Genomic DNA, 19805 nt, shown 5'->3' with positions numbered 1-19805 from the left:
CCCATTCATTGTCTCCCCACAACTCGTGTTCTCCAATACAGGCAAAATCCTGGTGAATCTCCCCTGCACTCTCTCCATTGTAATCAGATTCTTCCAATGGTATGGCAACCAGAACAGGAAACTATTGCAGCCTAACTGGTATTTGTAAAGTTGCAGAATAATGTCCCAGCTCTAATATAAGGACAAGCATGCCAAAATGTAGCCACTCTGATCCTGTTTTGCCACTTTCAGGGAACTGTACATTTGAAGCCCAACCAACTCATCAACATTCCTTAGTGACCCATCACAAATGTCTGTAATATTTTCCTTGTTTAAAAAAAAAATGTTAATTCTGTATGTTCCATAAGACCGCATTTGCTTGGTTTCTTTGATTGTTAGGATAAAAAGCAAGTAGATTTACGTCGTTAAAGAAGCTATACAGTATCTGAGTGAAATATTGCAAATTCATTGATGATTACTTTGTTAGAATCCATGGTGATCAACATAAGAAACATTACTGATAGCATTCACATCTATACAGCTTGAATGAATATACCATATATTTTGGCATACAAGTCAAGTCTTGGAAGCCCTCAAAAAGCACTCAAAAATCAGGGGTCAACTTCTACACCAGATACAAAAATAAGACCTTGAATTTAACTCCCCAAAAAAAACCCACTCGACAGATATGGCATAGAAGACGACCTGAGGCACCTTCTCAACGCCGGTGCCACTGCTTCCTGACCACCAGGCACCACTATAACCCATCCAGACAATGGTAGTCCCCAAGGCCACCGCTCCTGCTTGGAGCCAACACATAACCATGGTTCCTGCAACGAACACAATTGAGCAGCGAGGCAGCTTCTCCACTCTCAACATTGAGAATGGAATTGCCAACTCCGACTGCAGCCAATGCTGAAGACTTGAACCCAGCTCTGTTTGGCAAGCTCCTGGCCAGAAGCAAAGGTTTCTAACTTTTTTTTTACTTGCTTAATTTACAAATTTTGTAACTTGGTGTCTGGGGTGTTGTAACAAAGTTTGGGTTGTTGCTGGGAGGCCCGGACTCCATTCTCCAGCATGTTTCTTGCAGAAAATTGGTTGGTTGACTTATTCACCCAATATTTGCTAAAACCATGAAAATGAGGACCCAACATCTGAAGGTCAGTTTGTACGCCAAAATATACGGTAATGCAGTTCACGTGTTCAATTATTTTTGATGAATAAAAGGTTAGAATTTTTTAAGAAACAAATTTCTTACAATGTTGACAGTTCAGTGCCGTGATTGCATGGTTGTGTATTCTTTGGTTAATGTTTTGTCGCAGTGGTGCAATGTGAATGGTTCAAAGATTTCTGATTTAACAAAGGGTCAGTTATCGTTTTAGCTTCTGAGAAACATCAATTGTACAACTTTCTGCCTTTTACGCACTGCCTGCTCGGTCATTGAACTTTGTTCAATTAAAATATTGAACTATTTATGAAAATATCATTGTTAAAAGCACAGTTAAGGGATTTTAGTCTATTTCATACTTTCTATAGCCTCAAATTTAATCTCACAGGAAAATTAATACTGTGTTCAAAATCTGCTTATTTTCTGCAATAGAGAGCTGCTCTGGATTTGTATTGTGTAGAATACAGAGCAATGCATATTTGATTCCTTTTATTTGCTTGGATTACTAATTACTAAAGCAATTACTAAAGCAATAATTAACATGCCTTGGTTTGTTTCGGCGCGCTGAAACTATCCTTTCCCACCTCATTTCCTATTGGAGAAAATATTTTATTCTGAAGTTTTCATTGTTGTTAATGAAGCAGCCTGGTGTTAATTCTTACCCTAATGATATTTTTCTGCTTAACCCTTTGAGCCCTCGAACATGGAAACCGATCCTTTGGCCTTCCATGTCCACGTCAATCATCAAGTAGCCATTTTTACCAGTCCTCCTTGCCAGCATTTGTTTCATAGCCTTCTATGTTAGTAATTCAAGTTAAATTTGGTGAAAATGCCTCCCTTCACCACAATCAGTAGTTTACAGATTCCATTCACTCCCTGGATGAAAAAAATATTTCTTAGATTCCCTCTAAATGTCTTAAACCTTCCCCCAAAAAAACCTTTGCTCTCGAGTTTTAGATACCTCTGCAATAGAGAAAAGTTTCCATATATCTAATGTAATTATGCCCCTCCAAAATCTTGCATGCTTCTATCAAGTCCTCCCATCAGCCTCTTCTTCTCCGAGTAAAGCAAACTCTGCCTTTTCAGACTATCATAACTCCATCAACTGGTGAATCTTCTTTGCACCCTTTCCAGTGCAATCATCTTCCAATAATGAAAACAAAAGTAAAAAAATGATGGAAATACTTTGTAGATCAAGCTGCATCTGTGGAAGGAGAAAAAATGTCAGCATTTCACGTCAAAGACCTGCTGAGTAATTCTATCATTTGTTTTTATTCTGATGAAGTCAGGAAATGGGGGATATGGATTGTGCAGATAAAATTGCTTTATATTAGCATCATTGATGGTACAGACATATTGGGCTGAAAGGCCCGTTCCTGTGCTATGAATAACGAATGCATCATACCTTGATATTAAATGAGCCAAATATTTATTCTTGTATCCAAATTGCAATATTACAATTCTTAACTGTTTTTAAATGTTTTTGTTTCAGACTTCTCCGTCTACATCAATCTGTAGTAAAACCGAATTCCAGACTTCCAGATGAGCTGCTGTATGGTCGAATGGGTTATCTTTATGCATTATTATTTGTTAATGACCAGTTTGGCAATGAGAGGATCCCTTTGCATTACATGAAAGAGGTAGCATTACCTCTCTTCCTAATAAAGCACTTTACATTTCCCACATATTACATCTCCTTGCTTGCTTTCTTTATAAATCGGTTTATTTATTTATCATCCAATTGTACAAGTACAACCCAACTAAACAGTCCTCAGTATAACACGCTACAAAAACACAAGACAAACTATACAATACTTGTATGCAAATATTAAAATAAAATAAATATTATTGTTAAATAAATAGTTGAGTCACAGGGGATTTGTATGTGTAGTTCATCAGTTGTTCAGCAGTCTCACTGGGAAGAAGCTGTTTCTCAGTCTATGGTGGTTCTGGTTCTGATAATCCTTTATCTCTTCTGACAGGGGTAGCTGAAAGGTGTGCATGGTGGTAGGGGTCCTCACTAATTTTGCTGAATTTTTTTTTCATGTTATCTATGTATACTGGGATAGATTTAGGAGTCAGCTTCGGGGACTGATGGCTTGCTTGGTTTTTTGTGACTGTTTATTTCCAAAGTATGCTCAAGTTATTTCTATAAATTTGTAGAATAACATTTTAGGTTAACAAATCAGTCTGCAGATGCTGTGATTGTACTTTAATACACAAAAGTGCTGGAGAAATTCAGCGGGTCCATAGGAAGCAAAGATGTATAACCAACATTTCAGGACTAAGCCTTTTGTCAAAGATGAGTGAGAAACTGGCAAGTGTCTGAATAAAATGCTGGGGAGTGGAGGGAAGGGGTAGGGTGAAGACCACATGCCAAAAGGCAAGAAGCCGTATATGGATATGTGTTGGAGGGCAGAAGAGAAAAAAAGCTGAGAAGTGGAAGGAATGGGGTGGGGAGCTGGAGGAAAGGAGTCAGGGAAAGAAATCGAGACAGGGGGAGGCTGAACAGAAACCAGAGAAGTTGATGTTAATATTGCTTGGAGGGTGCCCAGGTGGAATATTAAATGTTCCTACAATTTGTGGATAGCTTCAGTTTGGCAACTCATGAGGCAATGGACATACTGGTGTGGGAATGGGGTGGGGAATCGAAATGGTTGGCCACTGTGAGGTCCCTATATTGCAGCAGACAGAGTGAATCCCTCTGTTCTCTCTGCCCTCCCACCCTATCCACCCATAACCTCTTGCTTGTTCTCCAGCACTTTTGTGTATTAAACGTTTTAGATTAAATTTCTTTGAAAAATTACAAGCACTGTCATTTTGGTTTTTAGTTTGGTGTACTGTAGAATATATAGTCAATAAGTGGATACCTGTTGATTTTAAACTGTTGAACTTTTTGTCCACTGGTCCAGTTTGAAGTTTCAACCCTTTTAGACTTTATCAAAAACTTAAAAAAGGACTGATTTCCACTTTGATGACTCCATATTTTATTCTATCACTCCCTGTCAGGACCCCTTTACTGTATTAAAATTTTACCAACATTTAGTTCTCAATGAGCTGAAATTTGCTCCATTGGAACTGGGGAATCAAGAGTATTGTCCTCCGTTGTGAGAAACCCTATTTCTAAGTCACCAAATAATTCCTTTTCACAGTTACTCTCTAACCCTCATCAGTCTCCTTCAATGTTGAAGTGGTAACTTACTCTGCACTGCTGTTGGAAACCATGCATGGAGTCATAGAGTTGTACTAATAGGCCCTTTGGCCCACTATGTCCATGCTGATTTTTTTGCCTATCTACCCTGATCCCATTTGCCTGCAATGTTTCTGACTATTTAATTCCTTTCAAGTCCATATGGCATCAAGTTCCATATATCAGCCACTCTCTGCATAAAAGAAAAACTTGCCCTTGAGATCCTGATTAAGACTCTTGCCACCAAGGTTGGAGGAGTTGTGCATAGAGTTGAAGGTTGTCATAGTTTACAAAAGGATATAGACAGGATGCAGAGTTGGATTGAACAGTGACAGGTGGAATTCAATCTGGATAAGTGTAAGGTGATGCATTTTGGAAGGTCAAACCAGAAGGCAGAGTACAGGGTTAATGGTTAAATAGTGTGGAGGAACAGAGGGGCCTTGGGATCCAAATCCATACATCTCTCAAGGTTGCCACGCAGGTTGATAGGATAGTTAAAAAGGCCATGGGATGCTGGGCTTCATTAATAGGGGTTGAGTTCAAATCTCTAGTGAGACCACACTTAGAGTATTGTGTTCAGTTCTTGTCACCTCATTTTAGGAAGGATGTGGAAGCTGTGGAGAGGGTGAAGAGGAAATTTACCAGAATGTGGCCTGGATTGGAAAATAAATCTTAAGAGGTGAGGTTAGCAGAACTGGGACTCTTTGGCGTGAAGAAGGATGAGAGGAGATTTAAAGAGGTCTACAAGATTCTGCAGAGGCATAGATAAGGTGGACAACCAGCAATTTGTTTTCATAGGGCAGGAATAGTAAACACCAGGGGACCATCTGTACAAAGTGAAGGGTGGAAAGTTTAGGGGAGACATCAGGGTTAAATATTTTTACACAGAGTTGTAGGTTCTTGGAATGCCTTGCCAGGGTTGGTGATAGAGGCTGAAACATTTGGGGCATTTAGAGACTTTTAGGCAGACACATGGATGAAAGAAAAATAAAGGGTTATGAGGTAGGAATATATATGTCAGCACAACATTTCCATTGCTCCAGGGACAACAAGACCATCTTATCTAATCTCTTCCCATAACTAATATCCTCCAATTTAAGCAACACCCTGGTGAATCTCCTGGTCTCTCTCCAGTTCAATCACATCCTTAGTTTTTCGATCATACTCCTAAGGGCTTCCTAACTATTGTTTTTTGGAGTGGTAGTATGATATCCTAACCCTTGCTTATTCTATCGTCAAAGTTACTAATAATTCCTTCTACATTCATGTCTAAGATGTTAATGCTTATTACAAAGAGCAATTTATTTCCAGTTTGGACAATTCCAATAGGTGGCCTCCAATCCTCCACTGTAGAAACATAGAAGATAGGAGCAGGAGTAGGTAATTTGACCCTTCGAGCCTGCTCCGCCATTCAACGAGATCATGGCTGATCTTAAAGTTCAGTACCCCGTGCCCGTCTTCTCTCCGTAACCTTTAATACCCTTATACTGAAGAAGTATATCTAATTCCCTCTTAAATATATTTAATGAACCTGCCTCTACTGCCCTCTGTGGCAATGAATTCCACAGATTCACCACCCTCTGGATAAAGAAATTCCTCCTCTTCTCGGTCCTAAATGGTTTGCCTATTATCCTCAAACCATGGCCCCGGGTTCTGGATTTTCCCATCATTGGAAACATCCCATCTACATCCATTCTGTCCAGTCCTGCCAGAATTTTATGTCTCTATGAGATCCCCTCTCAATCTTCTAAACTCCAGCGAGTACAATCCCAATTTGCGCAATCTTTCCTCATAAGTCATTCCTGCCAATCCAGGTATCAGCCTGGTGAATCGCCTCTGCACTCCCTCCATTGCAAGAACATCCTTCCGTAGATAAGGTGACCAAAACTGCACACAATACTCTAGGTGGGGTCTCACCAAGGCCCTGTAGAGCTGCAGTAAGGTATCCTTGTTCCTATACTCAAATCCTCTTGATACGAAGGCCAACATACCATTTGCCTTTTTAACCGCCTGCTGTACCTGCATGCTCGCCTTCAGAGACTGGTGTACAAGTACCCCTAGGTCTCTCTGCACTTCCCCATCTCTTAATCTATTGCCATTCAAATAGTAATCTGCCCTCCGGTTTGTATTACCAAAGTGGATAACCTCACATTTATCCACATTGTAGTGCATTTGCCATGTATCTGCCCAGTCCCTCAATTTATCCAAATCACACTGGAGCTTCCTGACCCCCTCTTCCGTGCTCACAACCCCTCCTAGCTTAGTGTCATCTGCAAATTTGGAGATATTACATCTAATCCCATCATCCAGATCATTAATGTAAATTGTGAACAGCTGGGGTCCCAGTACAGATCCCTGTGGCACCCCACTGGTCACCGCCTGCCACTCAGAAAACGAGCCATTTATCCCAACTCTCTGTCTTCTACCTGCCAGCCAGTTCTCAATCCACATCAATACTTTGCCCCCAATCCCATGAGCCTTGAGTTTGTAAGCCAGTCGTTTATGCGGGCCCTTATCGAAGGCCTTTTGGAAGTCCAGGTACACCACATCCACTGGCTCTCCCCCATCTATTTTACCTGTCACCATCTCAAAGAATTCCAGATTTGTCAAGCACGACATCATCTTCCAAATCATCTTCCTAATGCCCCCTACTCACACTAAACTGACCACAAAATTAAAAAATTCTCATTCTTGTGTTTAAGTTCCTTCATGTCCAACTCTCTGTAACATCTTGCAGATGTTTCTCTAGGTAAAGCTTCTTGTACACAAGGTTTCTCATTGGTCTAACCTTTGGATAATCAGGCATTTAATCTTCAAAACATTCATTTTGTTCATTTTTTTTCCCCCGATTACAATCTTGTGAAGTTGCTTACAATAATTTACTGCCTTAAAGTTGATGTATAAATGAAAGTTCATTGGAGCATAGAACAGTACAGCATAGAAACAGGCCTTTAGGCCCACCATGTGGATGCTTATCATAATGCAAATCTAAATGAATTCCATTTGCCTGCACGTGATCTTCTATCCTGCTAGTCCCTGTCTGTTCATGTGTACCTAATCCTTAATCAAAGGCAAAGATATTTGAGGGTCCTGATTGGCAAAATTCCACCTCCAGGAAGCAGGTTCCTTGCATAACTTGTCTTCATTAGTCTCCTGTTTGCCATCAGATGTCACCATTCTATTTCAGCCTAATGAACATAAGCAAACAATTTACTTCATTAATTGCATTCTTCACAATAAATTATTTAACAGGTTAACACCAAATGCATCAAATCATATGTTATATTGTAAAACATCTTTGTGTCTTTCAAGATTTGTAGTGCTGCGATAACTTCTGGAGAAAAATTGGGCAGCAAAAAAAGTTTTTCCAAAAGTCCATTGATGTATGAGTGGTACCACGAGTATTATGTCGGAGCAGCTCATGGTTTAGCAGGGATCTACTATTTCCTGATGCAGGTAGGAGAACATTAATTACTGTTCATTGCATTCTTAACATTTTCAGCCAATTAACGAAATGTTAATATTGTACAGTGTAGGCCATTTATTGTTCATTTAGTGTTTGTTTTTTTTCAACCCAACTTAATTTTGAAGACCTGGCAACAAAGCAGCTTTGAGTCCTTTCTGAAAAGAGATTCCCATTCTTTTCCAGTGGCTATAATTTGTCAATTCTGGTGCAATCCTTTTTGCACTTTCTCTAGCTTTTATTGTCAATAGAACAAGGGCCAGTGAGCATCTCTTTTAAGTGTGACATGAAAATTAGTGGAGTTATGGATAGAGAAGAAGATTTTCAACAGATAGAGCACTATATGGACTAGTTAGAAATTTGGGCAGAGAAATGACAGATTGTGTTTAATCTGGAAAAGTATGACGTGATGCATTTTGGGAGGTAAAATACAAGACAAAAGTGTACATTGAGTCACAGGACCTTTGGAAGCATTGATCTGCAGATTGATTTTGGGGTGCAATCCATAGCTTCCTGAAATGAAGATATGTGGTGTTGTGACTTTGAGTCACATAGATATTGGAGCACCAGATGTAAAATGTCTTTATTCAGCAGGATATAAGAAATGGGGCCATTTGGCCCATTGAGAGCCTGCTGTGCAATTCAATAAGAACATTGCTGTTCTGGCCATGTATTCAGCTTGTTTTTTTGTGCCTATTCTCCATTATCCTTAATTCCCTACCTTTCAAAACTTTATCTGTGTCTTAATTTAATGAGACAGCCTCCACTTCTTTCTTGGGCAGAGAATTTTACAGATTCATTACTCTCTGGATGAAACAGTTCCTTTTTATCTCTGTTTCAAATCTATTCCCCTGTTACTTGAATCTATGACCCTGAGTTCTAATCTTATTTGCCAGTGGAAACAACCTTTCTACTTTTATGTTATATATTCCTTTCATAATTTTAATGTCTCCATAAGATTCCCCCCTCATCCTTCTCAACTCCATTGAGTCTTGTCCCAGGCTCCTCAGTCTCTCCTCATAAGCTATTATTTCCATGAATCAATCTGATGAACCTTCTCTGTACTGCCTTCAAGGCCAGTATATCCTTTTTCAAGTACAGAGACCAGAACTGCACTCAGTACACCGGGGTGTGGCCTCACCAGTTCCTGTTCTTAAATTCAATAAGGGGCAATGCCCCATTTGCCTTTTTGTAAAATAAAAGGTCTCTGCACAACAGCATGCTGCAATTTTTCACCATTTAAATAATAATCTGATCAACTATTTTTCTTACAGAGTAGATGATCTCACATTTACCAAAGTGAGCCAGATCCTTGCCCACTCACTTAACCTAGCTATATCTCTGTGTTCTCTTCACGGTTTACTTTCCCACTTAATGTCATCAGCAAACCTACACTTTGTCCCCTCCTCCAAAGCATTTATGTACATTCTGAATAGTTATGACTCCAGCACCAATCCCTGCAGTACCTAACGAATCACCGAGTGCCATCTAGAGAACCACCAATTATTGCAACTCTCTCCTTTCTATTATGCGAATATACTGTATTACCTTAAACTCCAGTTGTCCTCATCTCGTGCAGAAGATTTTTGTGCAGCACCTTATCAAGCACATTCTAGAAATCCAAGTATGCCACATCCACTATTCCCCTTTCCTATGGACTTGGTCAATCCTTAAAGTAGTTAGCTTCTCTTAATGACAGCTTCAAGCATTTTCAAGTATGGTCATTAAACTAGCAGGCCTTTAGTTACCTGTCTTTTGTCTATCTCCTTTTTTAAACAGTGGAGTTGCATTTGCTTCCTTCTGATCTGCTGGGCCAGAGAATTTTGGTAAACTACCACAAATCCATCTGTTATAACTTCCTCATTTTCTTTCAGCACCCAGTGATGCATTTTATCAGGACCAGAGAATCTATCTACCTTTAGGCCCGTTAGTGTGCCTAGCACTGTGACTTTTGTGGTAGCAATTAAATAGAGGTCTTCCTCTCCTTAACATCAGTCTTTGGCATATTAGCCATCTTCCACTGTGAAGACTGACGTCGAAGAGCTCATCAGGGTCTCGGCTATTTCTGCATTACCCATTATTAATCCCCCCCCCCACTTCTCATATATTTACTTCAACCATTCTTTTCCACTGAATAATTATAAAAAAATTTACTATCTTTTTATGGTATGTGCTCATTTAATTATGTAATCATTCTTTTCATTATTGTTTTCAATATTTTATTGTTTCTTTTTAAAGTTTTCCCAGTCTTTTAGTTTCCTACTATTCTTGGCAACATTGAATGCATTAGTTGTTAATTCGATACCTTCTTTATCAGCTTAGATAACCAAGCTATCCCTAACCTTACTGTTGTTGTTTTAAACTAGAAAATACTTTTGTTGAGCACTGCAAAAATTCTCTTTGAAACTCCTCCACTGTTCCTCAACTGTTCCACTGTATAGCTTATGCTCATAGTCTACATTAGCCAATTCTTACCTCATCCCATTGAAGCCTCCTTTATTGAGATAAAACAGGCTTGTTTTGTACACAGCTTTCTTAAACATCTTTATTAGAAATCCAACCATACTATGATTACTTTTTCTGAGAGCATCCCTTGCTATGAGATTAATTTTACCTTTCTCATTGGATAGGACCAGATTTAAGAGAGCATGTTCCCTTGAAGGTTCAATAACACGCTATCCAGGAAAGCTATCAGGAACTCCTCATCAAGACTGTCATGACTGACTTGATTTGACCTATCAAATGTGTAGATTAAAATCCACTATCACAACTACAATTCTACTCTTTGATCAGTTACTTCTTTATTTATTGCCTGTGCTACCATAATTTGCTGGCCTTTATACTCCCTCCAGTGATTTTTTTTTCCCCCTATCACCTTTCCAAATTTTACTTGGATTGTTCAATATTTTGATCCCCTTATCTCATCTTTAGTTCAGGGTGTTTACCCCACCTCCCTTTCCTTCCTGCTTACCCTCCCAACTTGCCTTATCCACCTGAATATTTAATTCCCAATGATCTCCACCCAACAACTATGATTTTTGGGAAGTATCAGGTTCAGTGGGTTCACAGAGACACAAGTATTACAATCAAAGGTAACTATTGAACACAGGAGACAAACAGGGGAAGACATCAAACTAAATAACTATATAGACCCAGGTTGGACTCCAATACCTGTGGCTGCCTATCTTCGACACAGTACGAGACAAAAACTTTCATGGTACAAGCAGATATATCTGGCATAAGGGACTCCTGCCACACTCTCTCACAGGTGTACACACTTCACAGATGGAGTTTCAAACAAACCTGATTCCTCCCTGTACCAATGGGGGAACGGCTCTCTGCAAGCACTGATCTATTGCAGTACTATGGTTCAACTCAGTGTAGTGTACACCATGCGTTGATATTCTATATGATTCTGAAATGGGTGTCTGCCCAATGATGACACTGAATCTTAAAGGAGCCAATAGTAAGGTGTGCACTAATGGGTGGTTGGAGTCCAACCTTGATTGGCAGGTGATGCAACTTCAGAATAGGTTTCAGGCAGGGAGGTCACATGATCCTCTGCCATCCACAATGTTGCAGAGAGAGGCCACATGTTCCTCCACTATTTACATATAACATTCTTGCCTGATCCTCCTGGATATTTAATTCCCAGTGATCTCCACCCAGCAACTATAGCCCCTTTTCTACTGGCATCCCAGTTAATTGGCTGTGCAGTGTCCCAGGATAGGAAACCTTTTGTACCATTTCCACTGGGCCACCCTTAACTGGGACACTAATTGCTTTTCCGCTGAACACAACTCATCCTGGGGATTGGCATGTTCGACCTTCAACTGGAAACGGGTGACTTTCTACTATCCCTTTTCCACTTGTTTCATCAGCATGCCGGCATCAGCAAATGCTGAGGATATGAGTAGGGGTAGCGGCGGTTAATCCCCGGTGTGAAATTATGTCATTTGATGCCAGCGTTCGGGCAATGTTCCTTTTCCACTGGACCCTGTCCCAGTTAATTCCTGGGACAGGGTGCCAGTGGAAAAGGGGCTTCTGGTTTTATAATGGCTACAATTATGACCATTGTCACTAATTTGTGCCACAAGTTCATTAAACCATGTTTCGTATGCTGTGGGTGTTCAAATTAACTGGTTTTGCATGAGTTAGAGGTTTACAACATAGAAACACCCATCGGACCAGCTTGTCCATGACAAACAACATGCTGTACTGCTTTAATCCCACTTGCCCACATTAGGTCCATAACCCTGTAATCCCCTGCCACGCATGTGTTTATACAAATTTCTTGAAGGAAGCTAACATATCTGCCTCCACCACTTTGGCTGGTAGCTTGTTCCTCATCCCCACTCCCCTATTAACTGTTCCTTCACATTATAGTTATTGCCCTCTAGTCTTGTATTCTCCAATCTAGGAAGCAGACTGCCACTATTCTTAACTATTCCCCTCATGATTTTATAAACCTCAATAAGATTTCCTCTCAACCTCCTAAGGCCAGAATTAACTTGTGCCTTAGTAAAGACCTGGACCCACTACAATTCACCTACCACCACAATCATTCCACAGCCGATGTAATCTCACTGTCTCTCCAATCAGTCCTGAATCACCTAGGCAACAGCAACATGTATATCTGCTGCTTTACATCAACTACAGCGCAGTTTTCAACACTATCTTCTCCTCAGTACTAGTCAGCAAGCTTCAAAACCTGCGCCTCTGGATCCTTGTCTTCCTCATCAGAAGACCACAGTTGGTTACAACTGATAACAACGTCTCCTCTTCTCAACTCAGACACACCTCAAGGATGCATGCTTAGCCCACGACACCCATGACTGTGTGGCTAGGTACAATTCAAATGCCATTTACAAATTTTCCAATGACACCATGGACATTGGCAGAATCACAGACTGCAGTGAGGAAGCGTACAGCACTGAGATAAATCAGCTGGTTGAGTGGTGTCACAACAATAACCTTGTATTCAATGTCAGCAAAACTAAGGAATTGATTGTGGACTTCAGGAAGGGGAAACCAGGAGAACAGAAACCAGTCCTCATCGATGGGTCAGTAGTGGAAAGGGCAAAGAACTTCAAATGCCTGGATGTCACTATCTCTGAAGATTTACCCTGGAGTCATCATATCCATACAGTCATAAAAAGGGCTCGCCAATGGCTATATTTCGTTGGGAGATGTTGTATGTCATCAGAGAATCTTGCAAATTTCTACAAGTGTACCATGGAGAGCATTCTGACTGGTTCTATCCCTGTCTGGTACGGAAGTGCCAAAGCACAGGACATGAAAAGGCTATAGAAGGTTGTGAACTCAGCCAGTGCCATCGTGGGTATTATTAGTCTTCTCTCCATTGAGGACCCCAGTAAGAAGCGGTGTCTCATGAAAGCAGCGTCTATTATCCAGGAACCTCACCACAGAGGCCATGCTCTTTTCTCACTGCTATCTGAAGACTAAGCTTCTTTACCTCTGCCATCAGATTTCTGAATGGACAATAAACCATAGACACTATTTCACTTTTTTCTCATTTTTTGCACTAATTATTCATTCTTAAATTGTGTATTTACAGATTTGTAATTTATAGCAATTTTTGCATCTGTAATGCACAATACTGCTGCCACAAAACAACAAATCTTGTGACACATGTTCATGATTCTGATTATCCACTTTGATATGAGCTAAGGCAGCAGATATTCCTCTGCCTATCTTTATTTACTTCCCTCCCCTTCCATTCCTCTTTCTACTGCTGCACAGGAAACACATTCACAAGATATTAATTTAAGATCTTTCCCCATCTCCTATGGCTCTACACATAGACACTCCTCTGATCCCCTTGTGTGTCTCTTGTTTTTATATCTTTTTGGATTCTCCCTTGTATTTTCTTCCAATGCCATCTCAAAACTCTTTTAGCCCTCCTTATTTCCCTTTTCATGATGCTCCTACATTCCTTATACTCCTCAAGGAATTCCTTGTATGATTTATGCCTCTTGTATTATCCTTTACCTTGCCATTCCTGCCCTTTACCCTCCTAAGAACATGTTCATCCTGGACCTACCTTACCATGATCTTAAACACCTCTCATTTGGAAGTCGTGGTTTTACCCTCTAACAATTGCATCCAATCACCTATTGTTAACTCCTGCTGAATTGTATTGCCATTGGCCTTGGGCCCCCCCTCCCACCAATTTGAGATTCTAACTTGAAGACTGGTGTTGATCTTTTCCATAACTATTTTAAAGCAAATAGAATTATGGTCTCTGGTCCTAAAGTGTTTTCCCACCGATACCTCAGTTACCTGACCAGTTTAATTCCCCAGTTCAAGGCTTATCCACATCAGTGGTTGGAGAATTTATGGGGATAAGGCTGGAAAGGGGTACTGATGGTAGTGATCAGCCATGATCTGTAAAAATGGCGGTGCTGGCTCGACGGGCTGAAGGGCCTACTCCAGCTCCTATTGTCTATTGTTTAATGTCTGTACAGAGCCTTTGGCATCAGGACTGAGCAGCAGGACCCTGCAGAGCAGTGTTGTGTCTCTGCTGTGTTCCAAGCCCACTCCAGCAACAATGCTGCTATTACAGCAGCTCTGGCAGCACTGCCATTTTTTTTTCATGCAACATCCATAAGAAGTGAAATGTAATCAATTTTGGGCTTGAACTCTTCGTTAAGAATGTGGCTATGAGTCAGCAAACAGGAGAGAGATTGCAAACTTGGCTCAATGGTGCACCAACAACAACCTCGCACTCAAAGTCATCAAAACTAAGAAGCTGATTGTTGACTTCAGGAAGGGAAAACCAGAGGTATATAATCCAATGATCATTGGGGAGAGAGGTCGAGAGGGTGAGCAAATTTAAGTTCTTGGTAGTTTTCCTGGACTCAACACACTAAAAACATCATGAAAGCTCATCAGCACCTCTACTTCCTCAGGAGTTTGCAGAGGTTTGGTATGATATCAGAAACCCTGATGTTTCTGCAGATGTGTGGTGACCGGCTGCATATGGTCTGGTATAGGGCCACGAATACCCCCGTGGAAAAGGTAGTGGACACAGCCCGGACATCACAGGCAAAACCCTCCCCACCATAAAGAACATCTACAGAGATCACTATAGATGGGAGAGCAGCAGCAATCATCAAGGATCAGCACCACCCAGCAGATGCTCTATTCTCACTGCTACTATCAAGAAAGAGGTATAGGTGCGACAAGTCTTGTTCCACCAGGTTCAGGAACACTGTTACCCCTCCACCATCAGAAACCTCAACAATCAACTCAATTAGAGATTCATTTAAGGACTTGTACTTTTGCACTTTTTCCCCTCTGTATTGCAATCAGTTTGTTTATATTTCTTTATTTGTTTACATTTGTACATTGAGTGGTTTTTTTTCACACTACCAATAAGCTATAATTCTGCTTCGCTTGCAGGAAAAGAATCTCGGGGTTGTATGTGATATCATTTATGTACTCTGACAATAAATCTGATGTGTTAAGCGTGCTAACAATGCTTAACTCTTATAATACTGCTGTATAAAACTACTGTATTTCATGGCATATAAGACCCATTTCAGCAGGGAATATTGAATTTTTAAATGTATTTATGGGTAAACATTTAATGTTACTGAAATACGTAGCTACAGTAAAGCAGAAAAAAACTTGGATAAAACATGCAACTAGGACAGCAGGAAAAATTTTTTTTAATAATTCTGCTGTAATTTACAAGAGAAAACAAAAGCAGCTTAGCTATCGCAGAAAATATTTTAGAAAAACAAACTACCAATACAGATAAAAGGCTTCACAATCATTTCAATTCTTACATTTTCTCAATATTTCTTCACCCACTCCCACGCCTGTGGAATGGTGGGACATTTCACTCTTCCCATTGCCTTCATAATCCACTGGCATTTTCTGTGCAATTGGTGTTTTTGTTCACATTGATAAACCTGTAGCGGCAGCTAAACGGGGGTCAAAAGAACAAGACCGGTACTCTGTGAGTTCGTCTGCATTCCAGTTGTTTATTGAAACTTCCCATGCTGCATCTTGTAAGGCCACAGGTAAGTCCTGCCCTAGCACCGGAAACCATATTGCTGTGCATGTGGACCCGGCCAGCGGAAAAGACGATCCTGGCGGTGCCTTCTTGATGTGGCTGCTCCGCTGCCATGACGGTAACACGTGGAGCCGGTTCACCAGAGATGTGCACTGCCACAAACCCTGCATTTTCATGAACAGGTAGCACCAACCTTCTGTTCCTGCAAAACCTGATTCCCTTGTTTTTCTCCTAATCATTTTGGTTGAAACGCATTTCCCTGAATTCTTCTCATTTATCACCCAGTTTTTTTAAACTTCTCATGTTCTGGCAGAATAACAAAGGTTACCTTTACCTTTTCTAGCAGTCTCTAGCTGTTGTTCTTGCTTTCTCCATTCTCGTATCATTTTTGCTCGAGGCGGTGCCCCAGAAACACTCCCTGCCACTCTGTTACCATGTTTCTTAGCATAGTTTATCACTTTTCATTTGTATCAAATAGTATTGCTTAAGCACTTCCTCCTGTAGCCATCTTGAAGGTAAAATCTTCCACTGCTAACACCATGCATTTGTATTTCTGTTGTGGTTATAATGCCCTTATTGTGGTAAACACCAAATACACAAAATGGCAACAACTCGTGAACGTGACAAAAACGAGGAGTTTTCGGTGTGCAATGTTCGATGGTGGGTGATGCTAGTGAGTCCTGCAGAGATGATGATCTCTGTCGGCGTTACTTTTATCACCCTAATTTCAAGTTTCTTTTAAAAACTAAAAGATGTTTCAATGTAAAAAAAAAAGATACAACCTTGCACCCCATCAGCCTCTGAAATTACATTCTCCAAACACCGCCAAACACATCTTCTCTTCCCCACCCTCTTTCAGCATTCTGAAGGGACCATCCTCAGCAAAACCACTTTTTGACATCACTTTGCCAGGCAACCGCAGGAGATGCAGCACTTTTTTCAACCTCCTTGCTTTTGCTACCCAAAAATGCATTCTGTTCTTCAAGTGAAAGCAGTTAACTCCTTTCACACTGCTAAGTACATAAGGGTTGAACCAGGTAATTTAGTGGGTCCTTATCCACCAGCGTTGTCTCCGCTCCATCCTCAACATTCATTGGAGCGCTTTCATCCCTAACGTCGAAGTACTCGAGATGGCAGAGGTCGACAGCATCAAGTCCACGCTGCTGAAGATCCAGCTGCGCTGGGTGGGTCACGTCTCCAGAATGGAGGACCATCGCCTTCCCAAGATCGTGTTATATGGCGAGCTCTCCACTGGCCACCGTGACAGAGGTGCACCAAAGAAAAGGTACAAGGACTGCCTAAAGAAATCTCTTGGTGCCTGCCACATTGACCACCACCAGTGGGCTGATATCGCCTCAAACCGTGCATCTTGGCGCCTCACAGTTTGGCGGGCAGCAACCTCCTTTGAAGAAGACCGTAGAGCCCACCTCACTGACAAAAGGCAAAGGAGGAAAAACCCAACACCCAACCCCAACCCACCAATTTTCCACTGCAACCGTGTCTGCCTGTCCCGCATCAGACTTGTCAGCCACCAACGAGCCTGCAGCTAACGTGGACATTTACCCCCTCCATAAATCTTCGTCCGCGAAGCCAAGCCAAAGAAGATCCAGTAATCAAGGAGTGGGAAATGTCCCAACCGGGCAGGGTGAGTTAAAATCAACTGGGCTGTGATTCTTGGGGGCAAGGGTCTGAGCTCGGCCGAGTTAACTCATCAATCACTCTGTGGTGGTATGAATGGTCTACTTGAATTTACTGGGTAACATTAGTATGTGCTTGCGTCAGTCTATCAGAGTGCCGCTGGCCACACTGTGAAATATGACTGGTCAGTCGGCTAAGCTGTCAGTGCAGCCAGTGGGGCTGTTAGCGTGTACCTGTGCTTTAAATCATCACAAGATTAATTTTCTTTTTCAATCTTTTTATTGGTTTTAATATATGCAAAATACATAGGTACATATAGTAATAATAAAGTAAGTTAATATCAAGTTACAAGTATCAAGTAACAATAAATGGAGCAAGGAAGACATAACCAATCTACAGGAAATTAATGAGGACTTCGTCCGCGAAGCCAAGCCAAAGAAGAAGAAAAAAAGAAGTGAACCGGTGTGGACTCGAAAGGCCAATATGGCCTGTTTCCGCTCTGTAAATGGTTATATGGTTATATGACTACCAGCCCCCCCACATCTCCATCGGGCACACAAAACTCAAAACGGTCAACCAGTTTACCTATCTCGGCTGCACCATTTCATCAGATGCAAGGATCGACAATGAGATAGACAACAGACTCGCCAAGGCAAATAGCGGCTTTGGAAGACTACACAAAAGAGTCTAGAAAAACAACCAACTGAAAAACCTCACAAAGATAAGCGTATACAGAGCCGTTGTCATACCCACACTCCTGTTCGGCTCCGAATCATGGGTCCTCTACCGGCACCACCTACGGCTCCTAGAACGCTTCCACCAGCGTTGTCTCCGCTCCATCCTCAACATCCATTGGAGCGCTTACATCCCTAACGTCGAAGTACTCGAGATGGCAGAGGTCGACAGCATCGAGTCCACGCTGCTGAAGATCCAGCTGCACTGGATGGGTCACGTCTCCAGAATGGAGGTCCATCGCCTTCCCAAGATCGTGTTATATGGCGAGCTCTCCACTGGCCACCGTGACAGAGGTGCACCAAAGAAAAGGTACAAGGACTGCCTAAAGAAATCTCTTGGTGCCTGCCACATTGACCACCGCCAGTGGGCTGATAACGCCTCAAACCGTGCATCTTGGCGCCTCACAGTTTGGCGGGCAGCAACCTCCTTTGAAGAAGACCGCAGAGCCCACCTCACTGACAAAAGGCAAAGGAGAAAAAACCCAACACCCAACCCCAACCAACCAATTTTCCCCTGCAACCGCTGCAACCGTGTCTGCCTGTCCCGCATCGGACTTGTCAGCCACAAACGAGCCTGCAGCTGACGTGGACTTTTTACCCCCTCCATAAATCTTCGTCCGTGCTTTTGTCAGTGAGGTGGGCTCTGCGGTCTTCTTCAAAGGAGGTTGCTGCCCGCCGAACTGTGAAGCGCCAAGATGCACTGTTTGAGGCGATATCAGCCTACTGGCGGTGGTCAATGTGGCAGACACCAAGAGATTTCTTTAGGCAGTCCTTGTACCTCTTCTTTGGTGCACCTCTGTCACGGTGGCCAGTGGAGAGCTCGCCATATAACACGATCTTGTGAAGGCGACGGTCCTCCATTCTGGAGACGTGACCTACCCAGCGCAGTTGGATCTTCAGCAGCGTGGATTCGATGCTGTCGGCCTCTGCCATCTCGAGTACTTCGATGTTAGGGATGAAGTCGCTCCAATGAATGTTGAGGATGGAGCGGAGACAACGCTGGTGGAAGCGTTCTTGGAGCCGTAGGTGATGCCAGTAGAGGACCCATGATTCGGAGCCGAACAGGAGTGTGGGTATGACAACGGCTCTGTATACGCTAATCTTTGTGAGGTTTTTCAGTTGGTTGTTTTTCCAGACTCTTTTGTGTAGTCTTCCAAAGGCGCTATTTGCCTTGACGAGTCTGTTGTCTATCTCGTTGTCAATCCTTGCATCTGATGAAATGGTGCAGCCGAGGTAGGTAAACTGGTTGACCGTTTTGAGTTTTGTGTGCCCGATGGCAATGTGGGGGGGGCTGGTAGTCATGGTGGGGAGCTGGCTGATGGAGGGCCTCAGTTTTCTTCAGGCTGACTTCCAGGCCAAACATTTTGGCAGTTTCCGCAAAGCAGGACGTCAAGCGCTGAAGAGCTGGCTCTGAATTGGCAACTAAAGCGGCATCGTCTGCAAAGAGTAGTTCACGGACAAGTTGCTCTTGTGTCTTGGTGTGAGCTTGCAGGCGCCTCAGATTGAAGAGACTGCCATCCATGCGGTACCGGATGTAAACAGCGTCTTCATTGTTGAGGTCTTTCATGGCTTGGTTCAGCATCGTGCTG

The 19805-nt window shown here is 42.0% G+C and overlaps 1 protein-coding gene across 5 annotated transcripts in view; it reads left to right on the top strand.

Annotated features, from left to right (window-relative positions):
- lancl1 (LanC antibiotic synthetase component C-like 1 (bacterial)) overlaps positions 1–19805 on the top strand; it is a 60010-nt gene that overhangs the window by 24078 nt on the left and 16127 nt on the right. For all 5 annotated transcript variants that reach the window (XM_069934065.1, XM_069934063.1, XM_069934067.1 and 2 more), the window contains 2 exons: positions 2640–2787; positions 7650–7793. In XM_069934065.1, coding sequence (XP_069790166.1) covers positions 2640–2787; positions 7650–7793 — 292 coding nt within the window. The remainder of the gene's footprint in view (positions 1–2639; positions 2788–7649; positions 7794–19805) is intronic.

This window comes from Narcine bancroftii, chromosome 4, assembly GCF_036971445.1.
Source record: "Narcine bancroftii isolate sNarBan1 chromosome 4, sNarBan1.hap1, whole genome shotgun sequence".
Classification (NCBI taxonomy): domain Eukaryota; kingdom Metazoa; phylum Chordata; class Chondrichthyes; order Torpediniformes; family Narcinidae; genus Narcine; species Narcine bancroftii.
The sequence above is the reverse complement of the archived record's forward strand: the minus strand, read 5'-3'. Positions and strand labels throughout refer to the sequence as shown.